Here is a 23,460-nt window from a genome sequence, read left to right as displayed (position 1 = left end):
CATTAGCACGGTTAGATTCTCCACAATTCAATTGTTGAGTTCATGTAACGTTAACAATGAGCCCCAAAGTCTAATTCACTCAGATTTACTGGCATGGTAAGCAAGAGATGAAAAAAAAGTGCAGACTCCCTACCTTTGAAGTCTAAATGTGTTCATTCCTGGATTATTAGTCTGTAAGGCTTCACTGATCAAAAGCTTTTCATAAAAATACATCCAAGTTGTAGATACTGTCTTGTTCTGTCATTTTTATCCAAGGAATATTCATACTGTTTGAAATAAAATTTCTTAGAAGCCTAATTCAGTTTTGTGCGAAAGGAATTAAAGGCTTGTCTCATATGGACTACTGTCCCAAATATAGGCATGGTCAATTCAGTGATTTTTCAGATAAAAGCCTGGCTATTAATCAACGTTTTTTGGTATGTATGAATAATTACATTATTCATAGTTTTCAGTCACGTGACATGCGCATTGACCTGGAGGGCAAAACAACGGACCAACACAGCAGCTCACACCACGACTCGCCATAGAGATGCTGCAATAGCAGTCAGATTTTATTTGGATCACCTTTCAATTTAAAAAAAAAGAAAGATATGAACACAAACTGCAAGTGTTGGGCATAACTAATCCATATAACGTTACAGCATCTGCCACCGTTAAAAACCGCCAGGTCCCTACCGCTGCTCAGACTGCGGTAATCTTTGCTTTTTCTGGGTAATCCCTCACAACGTGTGTGTGTGTGTGTGTGTGTGTGTGTGTGTGTTAAAAAAATTAAAATATATTAAAAATTAAAATAAATAAAACAGTAAGCGCGTGTGTGTATGTGTTAAAAAAATAAAAATATATTAGAAATAAAATAAATAAATAAAACAGTAAGCGTGTGTGGGTGTGTGGGTGTGTGTGTGTGCATGCGCGCGTAAAAAAAAAAAAACTAAAATATATAAAAAAATAAATAAAATAAATAAATGAAACAGTAACGTATATTAATAGACAAAAAATTTAAAATATAATTAATTGATTAAAAAATAATAATAATAAAAAAAGAAATCAGTATTAAATGTAAAAACAAAACAAGCGATCAAAATAATAAATAATTGTACAGATTTTCAAATTATCAGTCTGAAGTTCCACTGGTTGTCCTCACTTCATGGCATGAGGAGACATATTTTGCAGCAATTATTTCACATTTGGGCATTTCTCCCAGTAAATAGGGGAGTTTCTGTGTGTCTGATATGAATTTGAATTTGGGGTATATTTGGGAAATGTTTGCAAAGTGTTTTTGTCTTAGTGTTTTATATTTGGGGCATGAGGTTAGAAAGTGCAGCTCTGTCTCTACTTGTCCCCTGTCACACTGGGAGCACAGTCTCTCCTCTTGTGGTAGCCAGCTCTGTCTGTGGCGACCCTTTTCTATGGCCAGGCTGTGTTCACTCAGTCTGTATGGTGTCAACATATTTCTTAGTTTAGGACATTTTATTGTACTGCCAGTGTGAATTCTCTTTTTAGGGTCAGATAACATTGTAATTTACTTTGTTGCCAGAGCACAAATTCACATATAACCTCTGAGCTTATCCCTGAGCTCTGGGTTGATTGAGCCTGAGATGGGAAACTGAATTTTCGGTTCCAGAACAGTTGATCAGAATGAGTTCAATCAACCCTGAGTATGTTGAGCCTGATGGAAGCCCGTGCGTGGGGATGAAAAAAAGCCATCATCAATGGAGCGCCGATACTACTATTCACCATGGTATTTCCTTAATGAATGGTACAGTGCTACGTCCCATTACATTTGATTTTAAATAGGAAGGCTATTTTTATTAAGCTCTAACCTGACGGGACTAAATGCCGGTGGCAATCGGCTACCTAATTATGAAAAAAGGTAGGCTATAGACACAGTTTACCTGTGGACCTGTGATTGTAAAGTCACAGTCATACCCAGCAGGTTAGCTTATTAATTATTTTTTTGCAGTGGAAAATGTGTCTGTAGGTTAAAGTTTTAGACGTCTATTTTACATTAATAAAATCTATCAGCAGCTAATAAAGAAAAACTCACTTTTAAACCTTATTTAGGCCTTTTTGTTTCAACTGCATCATAGTCTTCCTCACTCAGAAATAGTCACATTATCTCCATTTGATAACGACAATAGGAATGTTCCAATCTGTGTGACTAGCCTACAATATGAAAGATTACTGTTCATTGATCAGTTTTATAGGTTACATATTAAACAGTGATTACTGCAGTAATTTAGCACACAGTAAGTATTTTCAGTGCGACTGTCCACAGAGTCACAGCGTTAAAGACGGACATAGATTTTATCGGAGAAGATGGTATGTACAACCGTCGACCGTTGAACCGGTTGAGGCAGACGAAGGTTGAATTTTCTGTGCTGGTTTGGCGACTGAGAGACATTGACGAGGAAATGCATTTCAGATATTTTCGGATGTCGGCAGTTAGATTTGACGATTTGGTTCGTGTGCAGCCATTGATTACATTGATACATCAGTCTACGCACAGTATGCCTGTGGACATCAGACAGAAACTGGCAGTCACCCTTCGAATTTTAGCTTCAGGTGGAAGCCAGCAGGCTGTTGCAGCTAGCTACAAACTGTCGTCAAACACAGTGTTCACACTGATCATCACTGCTGGATGTCTCGCTGCTAGATGAACTGCCAGCTGGTTGATGAACTATGTCTGCTGTAGGTCCTGCTTGGAGGAGGTGCACGTCAGGCGACGGTGTAGCCTCTGTGTAGCCCCATAGCCTACGCCGTCAATTTGACGCAGAAGTCTAAATTGAAAAAAACTTAAGGCTCCGCAGGAGGAGAGGAGTTAGAGAGAAACTGAGGGGTTTCCAACTTATCCTGCGAACTTAACCTAACCAATCGCCAGAGTTACTGATCTAGGGATTATCTGATCTCGCTCTCTGAAATGGAAAACTCAGATTTTCCCTCATCTCAGGCTTAACATACTCAGAATTTTCACTAATCCTGCTTTCTGAAACAGGGCCCTGGTACATACAGGTGACTGTTTAAACCTGGTCTAAACAGGTCTTTAGCTGCCTTTTGAAAGCATCCCCAGAATCAGCCGTAAGGGTGCAGGTAGAGCATTCCAAAGTGTGTGGTGCGCTCACCTTACATCTGGTTTTACTTATATTCCTGTAGATTGAAAATTAATTCAAGTATCTATTTAAAATTAAAAAGTATCTTTTATAAATTAAATTGAAATTATTATATTATTATTATAGGCTACATAACTTTACCTGATAGGCCTTCATCTAGTTTTGCAGCGATCCTCTGCCATGCGAATGCCCTCCTGTTGATGTCCTATTTAGTAAACAGCAATAGATACTGGAAACTCACAAACAGTGAGGATCAGTCTCTCTTCCAATGATTTGTGCTCTGCATCATGTACAAAAAGTTCAAGACAATTCAACTTCAGCGGCGGGCGTGTGCGTGAGGCGATCACTTCACCTCACTCTAACAGGGACACTTGCTACTGAACATAAACTGTTTATGCTGCTCCCTGATAAAAGAAAAATGTTTCAGAAATAAAACAAGAAAACATATGTATGTATATATATATATATATATATATATATATATATATATATATATATATATACACGTTAAGAGCTGGATTGGTAATCTGGCATACGCACCTCTGGGGCTGGTGTAACGTAAATTATTTATTTATATAACTGTTTTTTAAAATATGGGCCATGGACAGTGGCCCATTAGGTGATTTTCTATACTGACACTGGGCCGGCCCAATCACATCTCTTACTAGCCCCCACCCCCCTCTGCTCTCTGTTCCTTGCGGTTAACAGTCGCCGCAAAGTAGTGAGAGAATAACATGACACACCTGACCACGACACAGACACCTGTCGCTCTCTTTGCTGTCTCTGTCTCTATCAGCAGAGCAATAACGCAGGGTAATGCACAGCAGTGGGGCAGGTAGATTTTGTTAAAATATATTGACTTCATTCTCATTATATCTCGTAATATTATATCTCAAATTGTTATTCTGCAAATGTCAGAGAACACAGATATGTGGGAGAGATTTTTAATGTGCACAAAGTTTTGAACATGAGCAGAAAAGCTGCTGAAACATAGGAGCTATTGAGGTGCGGGGGTTTCTAACTGAATTAAAATTAATTCATTTATCATTGAGGTGAAAACGTGCCACCGGCACATTTATAAACTTTAGGTTACTTCAGTCATGTCTGCATGTGTGTTGACTCAGCAGGGATGAAATAAAATGAGAAACAGGAGAAACACATTTGACAGCTATACAGAATGCCTGAGAGCCTTACAGCACTATATTACACTATATTTTTATTTTTTGAATTGTCACCTGAATTTTGTGTTTCCTTTTATATAAATAAAGACATTTCCTTAATGAATTGGTGCAGATAACTTCACCAGAATGCAGGAAATGAAATGTTTAAAACCCAAATTTTTCAGGAGTAGGACCCCCAGACCCCCCTCTTAAATCTTTTTTTTTTAAATTATGATCAGTAGTAATTATAAAAATCATAATAAATGTATTTATATGGCCTATGATATTTAATAATTCAAATGTAGCTCAATGATTTATAGGGTTCAGTTTGACAAATGGCATAACAAGGTAGCAGTTTTTGAGGGTTGATACAAGTATGTCTCCAGAATGCAGGAAATTAAGTGTTTAATGTTTAAAATCTTCTGGGGGAATACTATTTGTGCAGTGTCAAGTCTCATGGGTTAAGAGTTTTGTCAAACCTCTAATCTAAGCCCTTAAAAGCAAGGATGGTGTATTGGTGAGGGATGTCCGACCGACTTTGGTGCCAGGGCTGTTTTTTGGCCCAGTCCAGCCCTGCCTGTCGCTCAGAAGGTGCCTGTTATGATGTTATGATCGTTTCTCTGGACTCTAACTTGTTTTAACAAGCTAGATAAAAGGTAATGCCCTGGCAGTGGCAATATTTGATTTGATTACATTAATTTTTAAGTTTAAAATCCCATCTATACTGGTACAAACAGAATATACTTTGTATACCACCCACCCCTGATAGATCGACCAATTAGACACTTGGAAATGGCACCCACAGGAGTACCATACATCATGTTTAAATACAATGACATTTAATAGTCCTAACGCATACATCTCTCTGTTGTCACTCAGGATAGCTGTGCACGAGTTCTCCTGTTCCGGGGAGCCAATAAAGAGATAAAGAACTACAACAGCCAGACCGCCTTTCAGGTATGTGTGGTATCCAAGAACCACTGAATGTTGCTGCGTGTATTTACCTTACATCTTAGACATGTCAGAGAGAAATGGATTGAATGACTCAGTGTAATGCTGCTACATTGAATATGTTGATTTCTATTAAAAACCTAAGCAGTGTAACGTCCCCCATCTTCCACCAGTTCACCATTGTGGTCTGTGTCTCATATTCCAGCCTTTGTGGTTGATGGAGGCCATGTGAAATTGACACTGACACAGATTTCCTGTGCAGATCAAAGTTAATTTGTTTGTACACAAGGCAGGCTGGTCCACACAGTACCCAGAACATTGCCACACATACAGTTGTTTGTTTGACTTGTTTGTCATTTTAGTTTTCCATAGAATAAAATGTTTCTGTTGTCTGCCCTCCATAACTCATGTGTTTGCCCCTTTCCCTGTACTCTCTTTTCCCAACCTCCAGGTGGCTATTATAGCAGGAAACTTTGATCTGGCTGAAATCATAAAGGTCCACAAAGTATCAGATGTCGGTAAGTTGACAGGAGTGGTAGTATATCACCAGGCTTCCTCAGTGTTTTATAGCTTTATATGTGAACATAGTGTCAGGGAGACATCAGACTGAGGAATGGCTGAGCGTGGGTAGTGGAGAAGCTCAAGGAAAATGATTACAGGTTATATACAGAGGTGTGGGGAACTGAAGGAAAGGAGATGGAAATGTAAGGGATGTGGGGAAGGTTTCAGGGCTTTTTTGGATCCCTGCAGAGTTGAGTGGTTTCTCTGTGACAGGAAAACTCTGCCATCTAGTGTGGACAGGATGTAATACCCCAGGTTAAAATAGGAATCACATGTAATGTTTGGAATTTATGATGATTTTGCCAGCCCATCATTAAGCTATAGATACACCCCGCCAATGTTCTGTTAGTGTATTTGTGATATTAAATTAGTTAAACCTTGTGATGATGAAAGGATTTAATTCACAGCTACAATAAAAATCCAGTAATGCCATTATTGAAGTTCCTTAACACCTTTCCTTGTTCTGTGTGTGATTTTATTATTCTTCAGTGATCAATATTAAAATATAATCATTATTATTATAAAATGTATTATATTTTAAATACAATTGATAAGAATGATAAGTCACTATCTTGGTTCAATAATTTTGTCTCTAAAGCTTTACTGCAGTACCATCAGTGCCAGATCCATTGTATCATTTGATTCTGCTTAATAGTGTAAAGCTATGTACAACGCAAAGTAAATAGATTCACAGCTTACTGTCAGATTAGTGCGACCTAGTAACAAGCTTTAAACAAATTTGAGTGACCTTGAGATCTGTGGAGTCAGAGCTTTTTCCCCCATCCAAGCATTCTGTTCAGTCTGCTTGCTATATAGCAGAGCTTCATATGATATGATGAGTCTGTTATTATTAATAGGTGCTCATGCCTGCGTGTGTCTTTCTCCTCTCAGTGCCTTTCAGGGAGACCCCCTCCTACACCAACCGCCGACGTGCGATTCCTGGCCCCCTGCCCTCGCCACGTTCCTTGCTCCGCTCCGCAAGTGACAACAACCTGAACGGGGACCATGATCACCTCCACAGTCAGGCCCCCAGAGAAATGCGTGGCCGTCAGGGTCACTCCCCTGTCCCCTCACTGCGCAGTCTGCCAGCTTTTGGGCAGCAGCACAGCAGCCTTGGAGAGGTAAGATGGAGCTAGTGAGGCTGTGTAGGGGTGTTTGATTAGATCAAACAAGTAAAGGAAAACAATTAGAAAGGCGATTTGTCATAATCTCTAATAATATTGTCACTTTTGGTCCATATGTTACACAAAGACAATTGCGATGTTTTACATGTGCATATGATACCCATCTCTTGTTCTGCCCTGTCAGAGCCGTCATGGAGAGATCCCTGACAGCAGTCTCCAGAGTACAGGCAGCTCCAGGTCCTCCCATTCCCGCTCGCCTTCGCTACATCACATGCATGAAGACGATAAGCCAATTGCCAGACGGTCCCACAGCCATGGCTACCCTCACGGACATGGCCATCGTGGAAGGCTCAGGTCTGTAAGATCCGGTTTGACCATAACTCAACCTCATATATTTAGAGAGCTTTGTAAACAAGAAAATATTTTTCTCCCTGTTCCCAATTCATGTCTCACCAGTTTTCTCAGCTATTTACTTTAAATAGATAATCTGTGATTGGCCCCGTGATTAAGCACCTACTTTAATATTTAAACCAAATTTCAAAAAGCAAAAAGCCCCATGTGGTGTGCCTGAATCACTTGTTAGTCACCAGGCAGCATTCTTCATCTTATTCCATCTGCTATCATCTGCTACTGGTGATAAACATGACATAGCATCAATCAGTGCAAAATCATGTTTATTTATTCATACATAAATCCCTGGCAGATATAAAAGTCGTTTTCCTGTCGAAACTGTACTTGCAACCTGCGGCCTGTGCCCCCGTCAGGGTATGAGGGCAATGATCAGTGGCATGGTGTGTGTCTGGCATAGACACAGCCTGCTGTCCTCCCAGCATTTGTCCTGCTGGGAGGACAAATCACATACTTAAAATCTGTGTGTTTGTTTGTCTCTGTGTTTGTATGCTCGAATGTGTATTCATAGACACTTGCACACAGCTATTTGCATGGGTTCTTAGACAGTTCAGAGACAGGCAGATGGAAATCGCCTAATAATGATCACTACGGTGACCAACTGAAGGCTGCCAAGCTGTGAATGTATGTGTATGTGAGTTTGTGTAAGAGAAAGTTTGAGAGACAGAGGATATATTCTGAAATTAGAGCAATGAGTAATGTCATTGGATGGGCCACTCAGTTCAAAACAGCTTGCCACTCGATTGATACATAAATCCACAGATGTAGTTGTGCTGCCGGGGTACTGGAACAAATCTCCTCCCTTGTACGTTGAACCATTAGACAAACTGCAGTAAACTAGGGCTCTGATCTAATCTCTGTGCGATAAATTTAAGTGGTTTACTGACACTTGGTTTGTTAAAGTTTTTATTATGATCATATGTCAGAGCAAGATCACCCACGTACGACACACACCTAATGGGATTCTTGGATACCACACACTGGTTGTATGTGTGTGTGAAACAGTCTGATGTCTGACAGGGGAATTGCATTACAGACACCGCTTCGGCTGTACTTCCCTCTCCCTCTAATACTCTTCTGTCACTTTACTCCATCCATCAAAGACTCTCCTCTCTCTCTCTCTCTCTCTCTCTCTCTCTCTACTTCTCATTCTGTCATTCACTCACACACACACACACACACAAAGATGTGCACAGTGCCATTAATCTATGGTTTGCGGCCAGAGAGCAGTCAGCATCCTTTATAAAAACATGCGCACATCACACAGCATAGAAACAAAAGCTTTGAAGGACTAAATTGTATAGGCATTGTCTCCACAATCTTAAACTGAATTACATGAAGTGAGTTTAGTTCATTAATAAATTCACAGTGGAGTGTTTAACCACCCTCATCTCTTTCTATCAAGTCTTGTTCCCCATAAGGGTCACAAATTAAGTGCATCTTCTTCCGCTGTATCTGGCATTACACTGTCATAAATGGTCACTGGTGGAGATTCACATATTTCACTCTATCACTGTACTCATTTTGTACAAGGTTGATTAGTGGGAAGAAAGAGGAAAAGATAGAAGTGAAAAAGAAAAAGGAGGATAGCAGATTTTGATTATGTCTGCTGTGTCCTGGCCTAAATGGCCTTCTGTACACAGGGAGTTGAGACCTTGTTCTTCAGTGTGCATTACCCTTGCACCAAGTATTAAAGTGAGGTGAATGTATAAAAAGTCAAAAACGAGCAGCTGGTCTCCATGGCCAGAACCTGCACCCAAGTGAGACTGATGCTGTCCTTGAATATTTTCCCCCTAATATTTCTCCCTCCATCTCCCCATCTCTCTCTGACCTTCTGTTTATGCCCATGGTAACTCTAGAGGCATTATGGGTACCAGGGGAGTGTGAAATTAGCTTGGCCGGTCAACAGCCCGCCCAACGGCAAACTCCAGCAAGTTCCTGTGGAACCTGCCATAACTTCCTCCTCATTGTGTGCAGTGAAGCCAGGGTTCAGTAGCTTGGCCAGGCTTCAGCAGAAAGTTTAGATGGAGACAATAGAGAGGATACAGATAGGTCAGAGTGGCTTATTAAGACTAGATCATGAAATAAAAAGCTTGCAATCAGTCCAGCTGATGAAGTTGAAAATATATAATATGACATGAAGTTGGGTGATAATATGATAACATGGCAAAAATTGTACTGTCATAAGAGGTTATTAATTGGTTACTTACCATGATGTGCTGTCAATACAAAGGGATAATTAATCATCCGGGGGACACTTGACAGTGTCATTGCCAGAAATTGTGATATTGAACTGTGCACCTTAGTTGTCAGTCTTGGTTCAGAAGAGTTATCAAGCTGCCAGATAGACAGAAATTATGAGGATACCAACTTTGTTTCCATTTCCCATGTGTTGCTCTTGTTTCAGTTTTCCTACAATGAGTAAGAGGTGAACACAGAGTTCACATTTTCAACGCACCTCCTTTACAGTGTGCCAAATATTTAGTAGGTAAAAACAGTTAAATACCTTCTGACTGGTTTGGGTAAGATATTGATTGATTGATTAATTGATTGATTTTTTTCATATTAAAACACTGCCAGCAAATGTTCTGTTTAATCCCCTCCCAGGCCTTTGTTTGGACAAAATGTTTGAATGTCAGGATAAGCTCTTGCTACCCTTTGTCTGAAAATTGTGGGAGGAGATTTGGACACATGGGACTAAATCTTTCAAGTGAAGATTCAGTCACGCAGAAGTAACGGAAATATGTTGTCATGTAAGGATGTGGTGTTAACTTGTGGTGGTAATGAGCAAGAAACTGGGTCATTACCTGCTTAACTGCTGCACTGTGACCCCTCATGTGATGTATGATGGCAATAAGCCAACATGGGGGTGTCTCATTCCCTTCACCCTTTAATTGTTTGTTTGTTGCTGTTGTCCTTGCCTCTTTTTCACCCCATTTCCCTCCCACTTTCTTTGCATTTGTCACACTAGTGGCTGTTGGTGTGTAGATTATCCATGGCGTCTTAACACAGCCAAAGGGCTGAAGTACAGAAAGAAGAAAGAAGGGCAGGAAAAGGGAGGAAGGGGAGGAGGAGACGAAGAGTTGAGCTTCTTCTGCTTCACCTGTGGGTAATCCACATCAAAGGAGGACACAGTAGTATTGGTCTGTGCACATCATAATTCCTGTGATCTTTGTTTAAAACATTGATGCTGTCTGCATTGTCCTGGCCACACATAATAATTCAACAATACAGTCATGTCATGCGGTATACAGCCCTTTTATAAGTGTTACAGCAATTAACAATATGTGAAGATGAAGTTTTGATCAGGGTCAGAATGTACCAAACAATGTGGATATAATAATCCAATCCAGTAATTGGTAGCACAGAACCGTAACATTCCAGTACCTCTGGTACTTTAACTTCTCTTCTGCCACTCATTCCAGTGCGGGTCATTGTAGCAGTGGGATAACCATTATAGCCTTAATGTCCTTCTCCCCCAGCCACATCCTCAAGCTCTTCCTGGGAGAGTCTGAGGAGTTCCCAGGCCAGATTGGATATGTAATCCCTCCAGCGTATTCTGTGTCTGCCGTGGGTTCGCCTCCAGTTTGATGTGCCCATGAGGTTTTACTCCAAGCTCCTTCTGCATATCTAAGCCCTTCACCTTGTCCCTTAGGGGGAGCCAAGAGACCCTGCGAAGGAAACTAATTCTCCTTCGTATCCATGATCTCCTTTCTGTCAGTTCCCAGAGCTCATGACCATAGGTGAGAATTTGAACCTAGATCAACCAAGTGCCTCACCTTCAGGCTCAGCTCCCTCTTCACCATGACAGTCCAGTACAACACTTACATCAATACAGGCACTGCATTGATGCTCGGTACAGCCCTAGCCCACTCTGAAATGTAACTTCTGTGTACCGTTACACCCGAAGCATCGATAGACCTTTCAGTCTCAGATTCTGTCTTACCATCACTCATGAATGAGACCAAAAGCTTAACTCATTTCAGTTCATTTTAGATGGGAGTAAATTGTTTATGACTCTCTTACAGCTGTGTTCAAGGACTAGATGGCTCAGAGCAACGCCTTGACTTCCCATATTCCCTCCGCACACACATTACACACCCTGAGGGACTTTGTCAAAAGCCTTCTTCAAATCCATAAAGAGCTTAGAGCCCTTTGTAGCCAGAGCTTTACGCCTTTAAAATGTCTGTAGACATTGGCCCTGTTGCTAAACATAAAGATAAGCAGTGAACATGCAAACAATGAGATTGGTCATTAAAAAAACATATTAGGGAACTCTTCCTATAAACCATGCAGTTACATAGGTTTTCTTATTTAGTAAATCAGGACAAATGTACATGCAGAAAAGTGTGGAGCAAATGCTTTTGTGTAGGAGAATTATGTAGTGAAAAAGATGCCGTATCCTCCCCCTGTCCTCCTCCCCTTTCTCAAATTGAGGTAGAGTTTAGGGTTATGTGTTGATCACACCAAATTACCCTTTCTTTTAATTTGGATTAATAGTAAAGTCTCTATGGAGCACAAGCTGCCCATGTATAAACAAATTTGCTGCTCATAATCTTAATATGTTCTGGCCAATGAGCCAGAGTCCACATTCTGAATCCACCTTGATAGCCATAAACACTCCCACATTGGGCAAAAAGAATGAGAGAGCATATATTCATTCAAGTGCAGCAAAGCAAGGAGAGACTGGTAATCATTAGGATGCAAAGTGTGATGCTGATTATGACTCTGTGCTCATCTCACCTTAGAAAGCGGGGGAATTTTAGAGAAAAAACCATTTACCTGAGAAGGCAAGGCAGTCATGTGAGAAAAAGCTACACTGAAGCTGCTTAGTTTGATAGCATCTGTGTAAATGGCATTTAATGACATTTGCAGTTGCATCTTCAGAGTTATGTAGGCAGTTCATAGTGTTTGACTTCCAAACTCATAATCGAGCTGTTTAAATGTTAACCTGTCTTTAGTGGGCTCATTGATCCTAATCTAGCATCTGATGTCCAAGTTATTGGCTTTAAGACTTCTGATAAGGGCCACTTATCTCGAATAATCTTTAGCATGGTCCAAACTCAAAAACACAGACGAAGAGAAGAATGGCATGCAAAAAAATAAGGCAAGTGTTTGCTCTTGATTTTGCGTTCAAAATCAACATTATTTGTTCGTTGTTACTCTGTGCAACCTGCGATAGACTGGCGACCATGTCAGCTGTGATTGGCTCCAGCCCCCCGCGACCCTGTACACAGGATAAGCGGTTGACGATGGATGGATGGATGGATGGATGGATACTCTATGCAACACACAACTTAAATTAAAGATATATATTTATGAGCAATTTGTTTGAATTTCAGTGCTTCCCATTCTGACTCCCACTGTGAAAACCGCGTGACTTTTTGTGAAACCAAACAACAAAATCAATCTAAGGAAGGTTTACCCTTGATAACTATGCTGTGGAAGACTGAGAATCTTCACAGAGAACAAAATGAGTCTTTCAAAGATAAAGTTACTAGCCATTATACCAATTGTTTTAACAACGGTGGGAACTCCCACGTACTTTACATTATTTAGGATACAATTTATATTCGCATCTTATTTAATCTGATATCCCTATATTTGTGTGAAGAATGAAGTAATATTGGAAGTCAATGTCAGTATGATCTGTGCAAGCTGAATTACCACTGCCTTATTCAATTTCTTTAATGCAATGGGGTTTTTTTGCAGTGAGATTACTTGAATGTGTGAGATGAGAATATGGAGAGAAAATTGTCAGTTGAATTTTGCTGCATTTATGACACATTGACTGTTATAGAGATCCAAGTTCATATTATTGACTTATCATTGCATTGTTGGCTATATTTTCTTTCCTTTATTGACAGTTGCCATCGTTACAGAGGCAAGGCTGGTGTCCTAGGAAACGATGGGTCTTTTGTAATAGACTGTATTAGAACTTTGTGTATATGTGTGTGTGTGTGTGTGTGCATGTGGATCCTACATCTGTATCTTGTAGAAGCCAGTTATAATGAGGCAGAGTGAATGAGAAGGAAAGAGAAAAAGGGTGCAAAATGAAACAAAATAAGCAAGATGCCCTTGTGCTACATACGTTTTGCATTATGTCATTGGGGAATCACGTCATCATGTAAAATTCATCGAGCAACTGACATGTTTAAAATCTAAAAACCAGGCATTAGATGTCTAAATCATTCGTGCCATGTGGAAAAAACATCATGCTGAAATAAAATTGATATATACTATATATGATGTAGGTGTAGAATACTATTTTATATTCAGTATCCAACAGCAATGCATGAACAATGAAAACGAAACAGGCATGAAACCTTATAAATATCACGACATGCAACTCTTGACACAGGCAAGAACACTGAGTATTTGTCATGTCCGTCTTGAGTGCAGATGAGAAATTTACAATTAGAAATACAATTTTTAAAGCGTCCTGGTCACTGTAACAACAAAGAGTCCTCTCTTTGCTCCCCTTTGGTCTAATCTAGAAGTGACTGTACAACGCCTTCTGGTAGACGCTTCCAGTTAGCTGTTAACTGTATGACAGTCAGAAAGGATATGAAATGGATAGAAGTGAAATCTGACATTAACAAAGGAAACTCATGGGTGGACCATGATATTAATGCTTGCAGTGGTAATTTAGAATAGATTAAGAGTTAAAGAGCATCCTACAGAAATGTCTTTCAGGTGGATAAATAGTAAAATATTAAAAATGTACAGACAGCAGAAGTTACTGGTAAAAATGTAATAAATATGACATGTCAAATTTTAGAGTTATGGATGCTTTTCTATTTCTGATACCTAATCTAAGGTCATTCAAATGTCGTTCAGTATTTTTTAATCTAAAATGTTGAAGTGCAGTTGCCAATTTCAGCCTCATTCAATGTCACGTGTCAACCCGACCATCATCAGCTCAACTGCAGGGAGCAGCTGGGGTCAAGCTGTGTACATAACCTCGCAGTAGGTGTATGGCGTGGCAGAGGCGTGTGTGTAGGGGAGGCAGATTAGAGTCAATGAAATATCCTTTACAGAACATATCTTTTGGCTATATGTGTCTCTTTGACTTCAGCCTCATCTCCCTGCTTCTCCAGCCCGCCCTCCTCTCCGATGTGTGTGCTGCTTATGTTCAGTGCCGGTGCTCAGACATTAACATGCGGCAGCCATCCCGGCCCCTCAGTCCCTGCGGTAATTGGAAAGCCGTCAGAAAGCCATTGTTTCAGTGGAGAGGGGGACAGACATATAGAGGGACTGTGTGAGATGGGGAGAGCAAGAAAAGCTATAGAGAGTTGGGGAGAGAAAGAGATAAACAAGGCTTGAAATGAGGAAAGGGGTAGACAGAAGAATGGAAGAAAGGGCACACTCATACAATGTGTCGGGGGAGGCATGGCAAGAAGCTGAAAGAAGTTGAAAGTTGGATAGACAGGAATGAAGGGTTTTGGGAGATTTCAAGTCTTTCAAGGAAATGTTGCAGAGAATCGCATCAAAGTCCAAATATCAGGGTATATACATGTCACTTGTTACTGTGAATGAACAGTGAATTTGTCTGTATTTGTAATACACACAAAACACACTCTCAAGTAAATCCCACACCAGATAAACATGGGCATCGGATTCTATTAATTATATATGTGATTAATATAAGTGTTGCATGTCTTTTTGATGGATGTCAAACACAACACAAGCAGCAGAATGATGCTGAATGCAACGTACACAGCGGTGGAAAAGTAGTGATGAATGAATACTAGGCGGAGCTCTGCCGCTACTGTATTAGAATTCACCGCCAGAGAGAGAGAGAGAGAGAAGGAAGGAGAGAGAGTGAAGATCCAACGTGAAGAAATGTTGAGGAGGAGAGGGATAAGTGGGTGAAATGGAAACGAGAGAATGAGAGAAAGAAGGAGGTGATTCAAGGCAAAGGGAAAGAGGGAGGAGCAACAATTAAACCAAATGGGCTGGAGCTTTTGCCCCCCGCCCCACTGCACACAAGCACACACATACACATAGACATACACATACTCTCACAGCCTGCCTCAGGGAGCTGTGGCGCATGCACGCTCGCAGGCTGACAGGCAGAGGGAGATCAATCGTACTCTGGGACTAGTGTCTGTATGTGAGTGTCAGCGATGTGTTAGCAACATGCTGGTGGTGGCGTATGCCATGCTAGCAGAGGTGCAATGTTAACCGGAGTGGGGGGGGTTGTCTGTGTATGTGCCTGTGCGCATGGCTAGAATGCACACAGAGGGCTTGTGGTGTGTGAGTGTGAGCGAGTCGTCAAAGGGGAGGGGAGCCACGGAGCGCAGCAGCAGCAGCAGCAGCAGCAGTAGCAGCAGCAGCATTGCCAGAGTGTGTGTGAGTGTGTGTGAGCGAACGTGTGTGTGTGTGAGGGGTGGAGGGGAGAGGAGAGGCAGACGCGGCGGGACTCCTGGGAGAAGGAGCGGGAGTCTGGGAGCAAACCCAGCCTCTCTCCTCCACAGCAGGAGAACCAGGACCCAAGGACGAGGCAGGATCTGTAGCCCAGCCTGGAGGAGCTGGAACATGGGACACACAGGGGATCTCTGTCCCTCTCTGGAGGGGGCTTCTGCTGGAGCCCCAACTCAGGATATGTTTGACTAAGGGGTGCTTCCAGACGGATTTGACAGACCCACACAGAGGAAGAAACAGTGCAGTCCCTCTGACTGTTAAACATTTCTGCTTCTACCTCGGTTAGGATGCGGGGGAGAGGAGAGAGATAGGAGAGGGTAAAAGGGAGCAAGAAGGATATTGTCTGTGCTATTAAGGAAGGAGGAGAGGGAATAAGAAGAGGAGGGGGAGAGAGTGGTTGGGAGGAGTGTACTCTCCTCTCATGACTCTCCCATGGAACACTGACTGTTGACTGTTGATCGGCAGGCACTGGGACTTGTTTATGAATCTCTCCCTGGCCACCGTAACAACCAGAGGGTGTCACCAGGTTGCTGTCCCGCTGACGACAATGTCGGTGACCACAGGCTTCAGTTACCAGCTCCCTGGAATCACCACAGTAACATATGTGTTTGTTTACAGCCCCGGCTCAGTGCAGCGAGACCCAAGCCCCCCTCATCACACCCCTCCAGCGCTGACGGGCCCCCGCGGGCCCAAGCGGAAACTCTACAGTGCTGTCCCAGGACGTACCTTCATTGTGGTCAAGCCCTACACGCCACAGGGGGAGGGAGAGATCCAACTCAACCGTGGAGAGAGAGTCAAAGGTAGGTTTTCTGCTATTATTTCTGTTACTACATGCTTCATTCCCTCACTTAACCTACTGCTGTAACTAATACTTTTTGACACCACTGCTGCTAATATTCTGTATTTCATAGCATGTCAGTGACTCTCTATCATCACCACTAGTGATGTTTTTAGGATCTCCTGTAAAGCTCATGGCTACATGTGGCTTTCATGACTGTCAGAGCTGGGTATGTTGCAGAATAAAAAACACACACATTCCTATGCTCTCATACTTCTCAGATGCTAAACACACCATTTCTTCACTGTGTTTTTTGGCCCCAAAGCAGTTATGTAATCTCTCAACCTGGAGATAATTTCAGTGTCGTCTGAGCTTGACATTGTGAATTGTCATTTCATTCACTTTGTAAATGTGCTGTTTTCTGCTTTACACAGAGAGGTGCAGTCGCTTCGCTTTCATGTGTTTGTGTGTGTGCTTTTGTCTCCATCCATGCTTCACTCAAGACTATGACTGTAATGACGTAGAAGGTAAACTCCATAATATACTCCTTACCCTGTATCTCTCCCATACACTTCAGTGTGTCAACCCTGCACCTATAGTGTAGCAATTAGTTCCTGGCCCTGTTTGAATCCACTTGAGATGTTTGTACAATCTCAGTATAAATTTGTTATTACTTCAAGGAGAGGGCATGCAAATTCAAACAGGTCCCGTGTGCTTTTGGTTGTTTGTATGCATACAGACACAATGTCCTTCCTTCCCACTGAAAGTGCTTCCCCCTGAACATTCAACTGCTTTTACCCCCTCCTCTTATCACCTGTCCACAGACACCCAGCTTCACATTGACCCCACACCCTACATCCTGCCACTTCACATATATCACCATGGATCAAACCCACATTAGCTTAATGGAAACAGTTCCCTCATGTCCTCAGAAAGGCCATAGAGAGAGCAGCAGCACTCATGCTGAGACCTCTTATGTTCCTTTCAGATCTACAGAGGCACAGGAAGTACAGATTAAGGGTCAATTTGGAATTTCAATTTGGATTTTGTGCAAACAACCACAACACACACACACACTCTTATCTCTCTCTTCTTCCTTCTTAGAAACATTCTGTCGCAAACAACACACGAACAGTCGTCTAAATGCACTTGCGAGACCCCTATTCCCACCCCTTCCTATATGTTTTGTGTCCTTAAAAACCTTTACCTCCCCCTGTACAGTATGCTTTGATCACTTATTTATAGTAGTGTAAAGAAGTAGTGTGTCTGTCTTTATGGAAACACTGCTGTCAATTACTAAAACAGATGATAAACAATTCTGATTCAACAATTCAGGCTCGTGTTTTTGCTGAACAAAACCTGAATGATACTGATGTTCACACAAATGTTATCGGAAAAGTGATGACTCAACAGCAGCCAGTATGCCTCCATCTACTGAATGGATCTGCTGTCAGTGGCTTTTCTGTCGGTACAGCTGAATCTATAACCCTGCCACTAATGTGAACACACAGTGTTTTGCCTTTCTTTCATGTTGGCCATGCAGGAAACAAGCTTACAGTCGCCTGGCTGCCAGCACCATGGTCCAGCCAAGTAAACCATCTGGCTCTGTTATGCAACACTGACCATCATAACCATTACTGTGTTGCATTCACTATGCTTCTGTAATCCTGGGATATAAACTGAGAAATAGATCATTGATGTCAACTGGTTGTTGGACAGCTTAAAGCCCAAGCAGTTCAGGGGTTTTTTCATAGGTTCTATGTAAAAGGTTTGTTTTGGTATCTCTAACTCTTTGGTAATTCTGTTACATGCTTGTCCTAGCATGCAGTCCTAGCAGTGAATGACTGGTGCACAGAGAGGCTAGGCCTGAGAAGCCACTTCCTTTAGGGATGGATGACCCTTGGTTTGATACATAATGCATTTCATCTAATCTGCATTCATAAATGGATGAGTTGCTAATAGTGATAGGGCTCATTTGCAATGGAGGACAAGAGGAGGTAAGGCAAGTAAAAGAGAGGAGAAACGATAGGAGCATTTATTTATTTATCTTTTACCCTCTCATTCTCTTGATTAGGGTGACAAACAAATCAAAAACATCTGACTAGTTCACATGTGCGCGTGTGTGAATGCACATGTGAAGTAAATATAAACAACATTGTTTGTACCTTGAAGCTAACTCTGACTCTGCCTCAGACTACAAACATGTTGATGATTCAGTTATAGTTAGATAATTAGCCTTGTCACCCTCCCCTAACCCATCAAACACACAGATATATACACACACCACATATAGTCAGTCATACACTCATCGCTGTCTTCCTGTTAATGTCCTCACCAGCCAGTTACTCACCAGCCAGTTAGTAGGAAACACTAGTGGTTTGCTGAAGCAAGGAATATGCCATACAGGGAAATATTGTCACACTGTGTTGCTGAAGACCACTGATTATGTTCGGGACAAGTGTGTTTATAGCTAAGCCATTTTATTATTCTTGAAGATTTAAGAATTGCACAAAATTATGATTTCTTGTCTACTTTTTTTTGTAGTGCAGGATGATGACTGCAGAAAAGATGATGATCTGGACTCAGATGGTAAATACAGTAAAGCTTTATAGCAAAACCAACAGCTGAATTAACTGGACTAGAACGTTTCATGTCGCTTAACTAGGACATTTGTCTTAACATGAAAGCCTTGATATTGTGATTATTAGTTGGTGTTTTTGCTCACTGCAAGATATTCATCATAATTTGAGTGGAAAATGTATTTTTTCAAAATGCAATGAGAGCAACTGAAGAGTTCTTTCGAATTCCAACCCCCATTTTAGGTAAACTGAATAATGTTTTGCTTTTTAAATTGCATGACAGTTTTAATAGCCACAGTCAATAGCCACATGAAATTCAAAACTCTTTCCTGTTAAGATTCCCCAAGTTAGCAGACATATACAGTATGTAATCTATGTTGTAGTAGTATGGTAGTATATATGGAAGTATATTAATGACAAAAGATCTTAACACAAAACTACTTCTGAGCGCTACTCAGTCTGCAAGTCAACATTTGAGAGCACACAGGCTCAAGTCTTTTCAAAGTTAATATCTGTACAAGGAAAAAAATCAGTTACACTTGTGTGTCAGATTTGCACCACACCTATTCTGAAAAAGCTGTCATTCTGAATGTAGCCAAAGCCCATAATGGTTTTATTATTATGATTTGTTTGAATCATTAGGCTTTTGGCTCAGAAGTGACAATGAACCTCATTTTCCTGTCCACCGTTGTCTTCCTGCAACAACTCGGCTCTCACAAGATATTCGAGCGAGAATTGTGCTTGAGCGAGACTTCAGTTTCCTGTTAAAAACAAAGGGTGTTAGCGGGGGTCAGTGGTAGGGATCCTTTCCATGATGTTGTTAGACACCTGCTATAACAGTTTAAGCCTGTTGGTGGCAAAAAGAAGCACTTGTAGTGGACATAATTTTGACGGGCACAATGGCCTCGAAGGAAGACGATGCAGCCACTGCAGCTCAGGGAATTCAGGCTGGTAAATGTTATTCAATATACTTCCATAAAGCAGTAAATTACAGTAGTATATGTTGCGGTGGGATAGTGCTAGTAGTCTAACTGCAGACAGCCAGTACGTAGATTTAAGCATTGTGGTTATATTAATTTGTTTACTTGTACCATTTACAGTAATAAAGTATGTACACTAAAATGAAGAAAAAAAAGATACCTTTTTATCAGTTCTCTATTAATGCATGTGATGCCTTATAGCTGACATCTCATATAATGAAGACGATGACGACTATGCCAGTGACAATAATGATGATGATGAACATGAAGGTAAAATTTATATTTTTCATTTTAGTTTTGAAAGAATGATGTGGTTTAAACTGTAACTCATTAAGAGTAGACACAGTATTTACCGTTCTGCTACCACAAATAACCCCTAGGAACAACAGTACGTGAGCCTTAAATGTGTGCTTAGTTTCAGTTACTGAATCAGATGCTAGTGCCCATGAGCCTGTGTTTTATTATGAAGAATTCCTTGGAAAAACTCCCAGTCTTCACTCAGTGAATGTCAGTCCATTGCTCTGCTGTCTTAGATCAATGTCTCTAGACAGCCTTCGTCTAGACACACAACCCTGCTGTCTGCCATTTAGCTGGGTCATCCACATCCAGCTCTCCAAGCAGACTGTTAGTCTCAGGTAATGAGATCTGTTTGTCCTTCCTCACTCATTGACTGCCACAAGACAACAAAACTAGAATGCACTGGGAATCATGGGGTGTTTGAGGGTGTGTATGCTTATGTCAGTGATGGCTGTTCAAAGAAATGAATGCTTCCAACATTATCAGAATTTGTGGTCTCTCTGTGTGTACGTGTGTGTCAGACTCACAGCTGTGTGTGTGTGTGCGTGTGTGTGTGTGTTTGATGATCCCTTTGGTACACTCTATTAACAAGCCGTCGGGGCCCATCCCCCCCACCCTCTTGCGTCCCTTCTCTAATACTCATTCCCCTGCTCACCCCTGTGTTTGTTTCTGTTCTTTCCCTTCATTGATGTAATCTGATCTCATCATCCGGATGGACATCTCTTGAAAGGCCACTTGCCATCACCATGGTAACGAACAGGGACACATGCCACCATGACCTGGTCAAGCTTTTTGCACACTTGTGCACCAGTACACACCCACATTCATAGATACAAACACATTCACACACACACACACGTAAAACGCTTAAACTCAGAACACAATTGCAGGTGCAAAGGTAACACACAGGAACACTCACATTCAAAGGAACAGATGTGTGTATCAACACCCCCCCTCCCCCCGGGGCATGAACTGCACATTCAGGACATTCTTCTTTTCAACAAGGTGACACATTTAAGAGCATGCTTCCGTAACAATGTATTACATCTCACACACACCATATACACCTTCTCCAAACGCCATTATAAATCTTGCAGACAGGCATGAAAATGAAACCAGCACAAGTAACGTTGAGATTAGACATTCACAAACATGATTAATGGGGTTCGGCCGCACCCAGTGTGTGTAGAATATTAACACTCCTATGGGCAGTGGATGATACCTGGACCAGCTATACTGATACAAACGCACACATATACCGGATTTTAATGAATAATTCCAGGTCTAGCTTCACACAGGCTCAGAAAGCAGCAATTACTGCTATTGGAAACAAACATTAGCTCAGCCATTTACTAATGTTGGCATACAGATCACCTGTCACAGAACTGCAAAACCTTCCTGTTGAACCCATTGTCTGAAGATATACTAAGTCTCTATATACATATATAAGTATCTCTCTCTCTCTCTCTCGCTCTCTCTCTCTCTATAGGGAGAGAGAGAGAGAGAGAGATGTGCACATTGAAGTGTATTGCACAAGGCCAAGAGCCATTAGATTATACAAATAAAGAGGTGAGAATTATGTTTTTGACCACACAGCTTGCTATTGTTAAACTGTTAAACTAAATACTAAATGCATATGCATCTGTCCGTTACCAAGCAACAGGTGCTAGTGCATTACAGCTCTGACGTGTCGTTTTAAGACAGAAATGATAAAAAAAAAAAATGTTAAAATGTTTTGAAGAAAATTATTTTACCTGCATATTGTTTCCTAGATTTTTAGAAATATTCCAAAATGTTCTCTTTTTATCTGCTACTTGCGAATCAGGTTGGATGAGAACCTGTGTGCTAGGTGTTGAATTTAGACTAAATATCATTGTTAACTTCCCACAGTGAGCTTGGGTGGAATTAATTAGACTTCCTCTCTGTCTGGTTGTAGCATGAAGTGTACCGTGTGTGTGTGTGTGTGTGTGTGTGTGTGTGTGTGTGCGTGCGTGCGTGTGCGTGCAAGTATGAGCCTCTCTCCATTGTTGTTTGCACCATGAAGTGTGTGTGCTTGGTGCGCGCACATGTGTAAATGTGTAAGCGTATGTCTGCATGTGTGCGTGCCTTTGTGTGTATTTGTCTTTGTGCAGCATAGTGTAAGTAATTGCCTCCCACAAGTTAGATAAACAGCATCCTTCAAGTGTTCAGCAACCAGCTGTCCTAATATCTGTGGCACATATGGAAGCAGTGTCTCTCTGTTTTTCTCTGCCCTCATTCTCGGTGTCCCTTTCTTCTATCTCTTATATACATATGCGCACTTACATGCACATACACAATATACATACATTTTTTCTATGAGTAGCAGATGAACACTATGGTTTTTTTTAATCGTTTTTATTTTGCAGTTAAAGTTCTGCAATAGTTTGTGCATGTCTTCCACTCATTTACTAGCTACCCAATGTTTGAAGTAATTTAGATTTTTTGACCTGTCAACATGTGCATGTGGAAACTATATTGCCACCGGCAGGAGGTTGTAGCACATGTGGTCTCTCTTAATATGATTTTAATGATGGCACTATTAAGCCACACTGAGATGGATATTCAACTACGTTGAAGATGCACTAAGTATTTCATGCCAAGGAATTGTAATGTACAGTAAGTGCAGTTTTCTATTAATTTTTTCAGGGGTCAGAAAGTAATTTGTAAAATATATTGATTGCCAGACTGTGTTTGCTGAAAACAAAATGTCATGCAATTCCTGTGATTACCAAGATTTATTTCACTCAGATATTGGACAAGAAAAACTGCTGAGAAAGTGCAGCCACATGCACTATTAAATTATATATCCTGCTTTTTTGTGTGCACTGTGTTCTTAAAAGAACCTTTCTTAAGGCTAAAACAATAGTAGAACACTTTTAAGTGTTCTTACATTTTTGAGCTGTGTCCTGAAAGGATTTTTACCTTATCAGTGATTACACTTGCTTCCTACCTGCAAGCTACACCCCATAAGACAAATGTTTAGCTCATAGATGTGAAAACTGTAGTCTACAAGAGAGGTGAATAAAATTTATTATGCTTAAAAGCTCATTTCAGTCTGCTGAGTGCG

General features: G+C 41.1%; 1 protein-coding gene across 1 annotated transcript in view; it reads left to right on the top strand.

The window, feature by feature from the left end:
- Positions 1 to 23,460, top strand: part of shank3a (SH3 and multiple ankyrin repeat domains 3a) — a 222,883-nt gene that overhangs the window by 138,473 nt on the left and 60,950 nt on the right. The window contains 5 exon segments of the mRNA XM_038705701.1: positions 5,147 to 5,224; positions 5,670 to 5,736; positions 6,671 to 6,900; positions 7,088 to 7,257; positions 16,357 to 16,538. Of these exon segments, the coding sequence (XP_038561629.1) occupies positions 5,147 to 5,224; positions 5,670 to 5,736; positions 6,671 to 6,900; positions 7,088 to 7,257; positions 16,357 to 16,538 (727 nt within the window).

This window comes from Micropterus salmoides, unplaced genomic scaffold, assembly GCF_014851395.1.
Source record: "Micropterus salmoides isolate LMB-PRFRI ecotype aquatic unplaced genomic scaffold, ASM1485139v1 Ms_hic_scaffold_8, whole genome shotgun sequence".
Taxonomy (NCBI): Eukaryota; Metazoa; Chordata; class Actinopteri; order Centrarchiformes; family Centrarchidae; genus Micropterus; species Micropterus salmoides.
The sequence above is the reverse complement of the archived record's forward strand: the minus strand, read 5'-3'. Positions and strand labels throughout refer to the sequence as shown.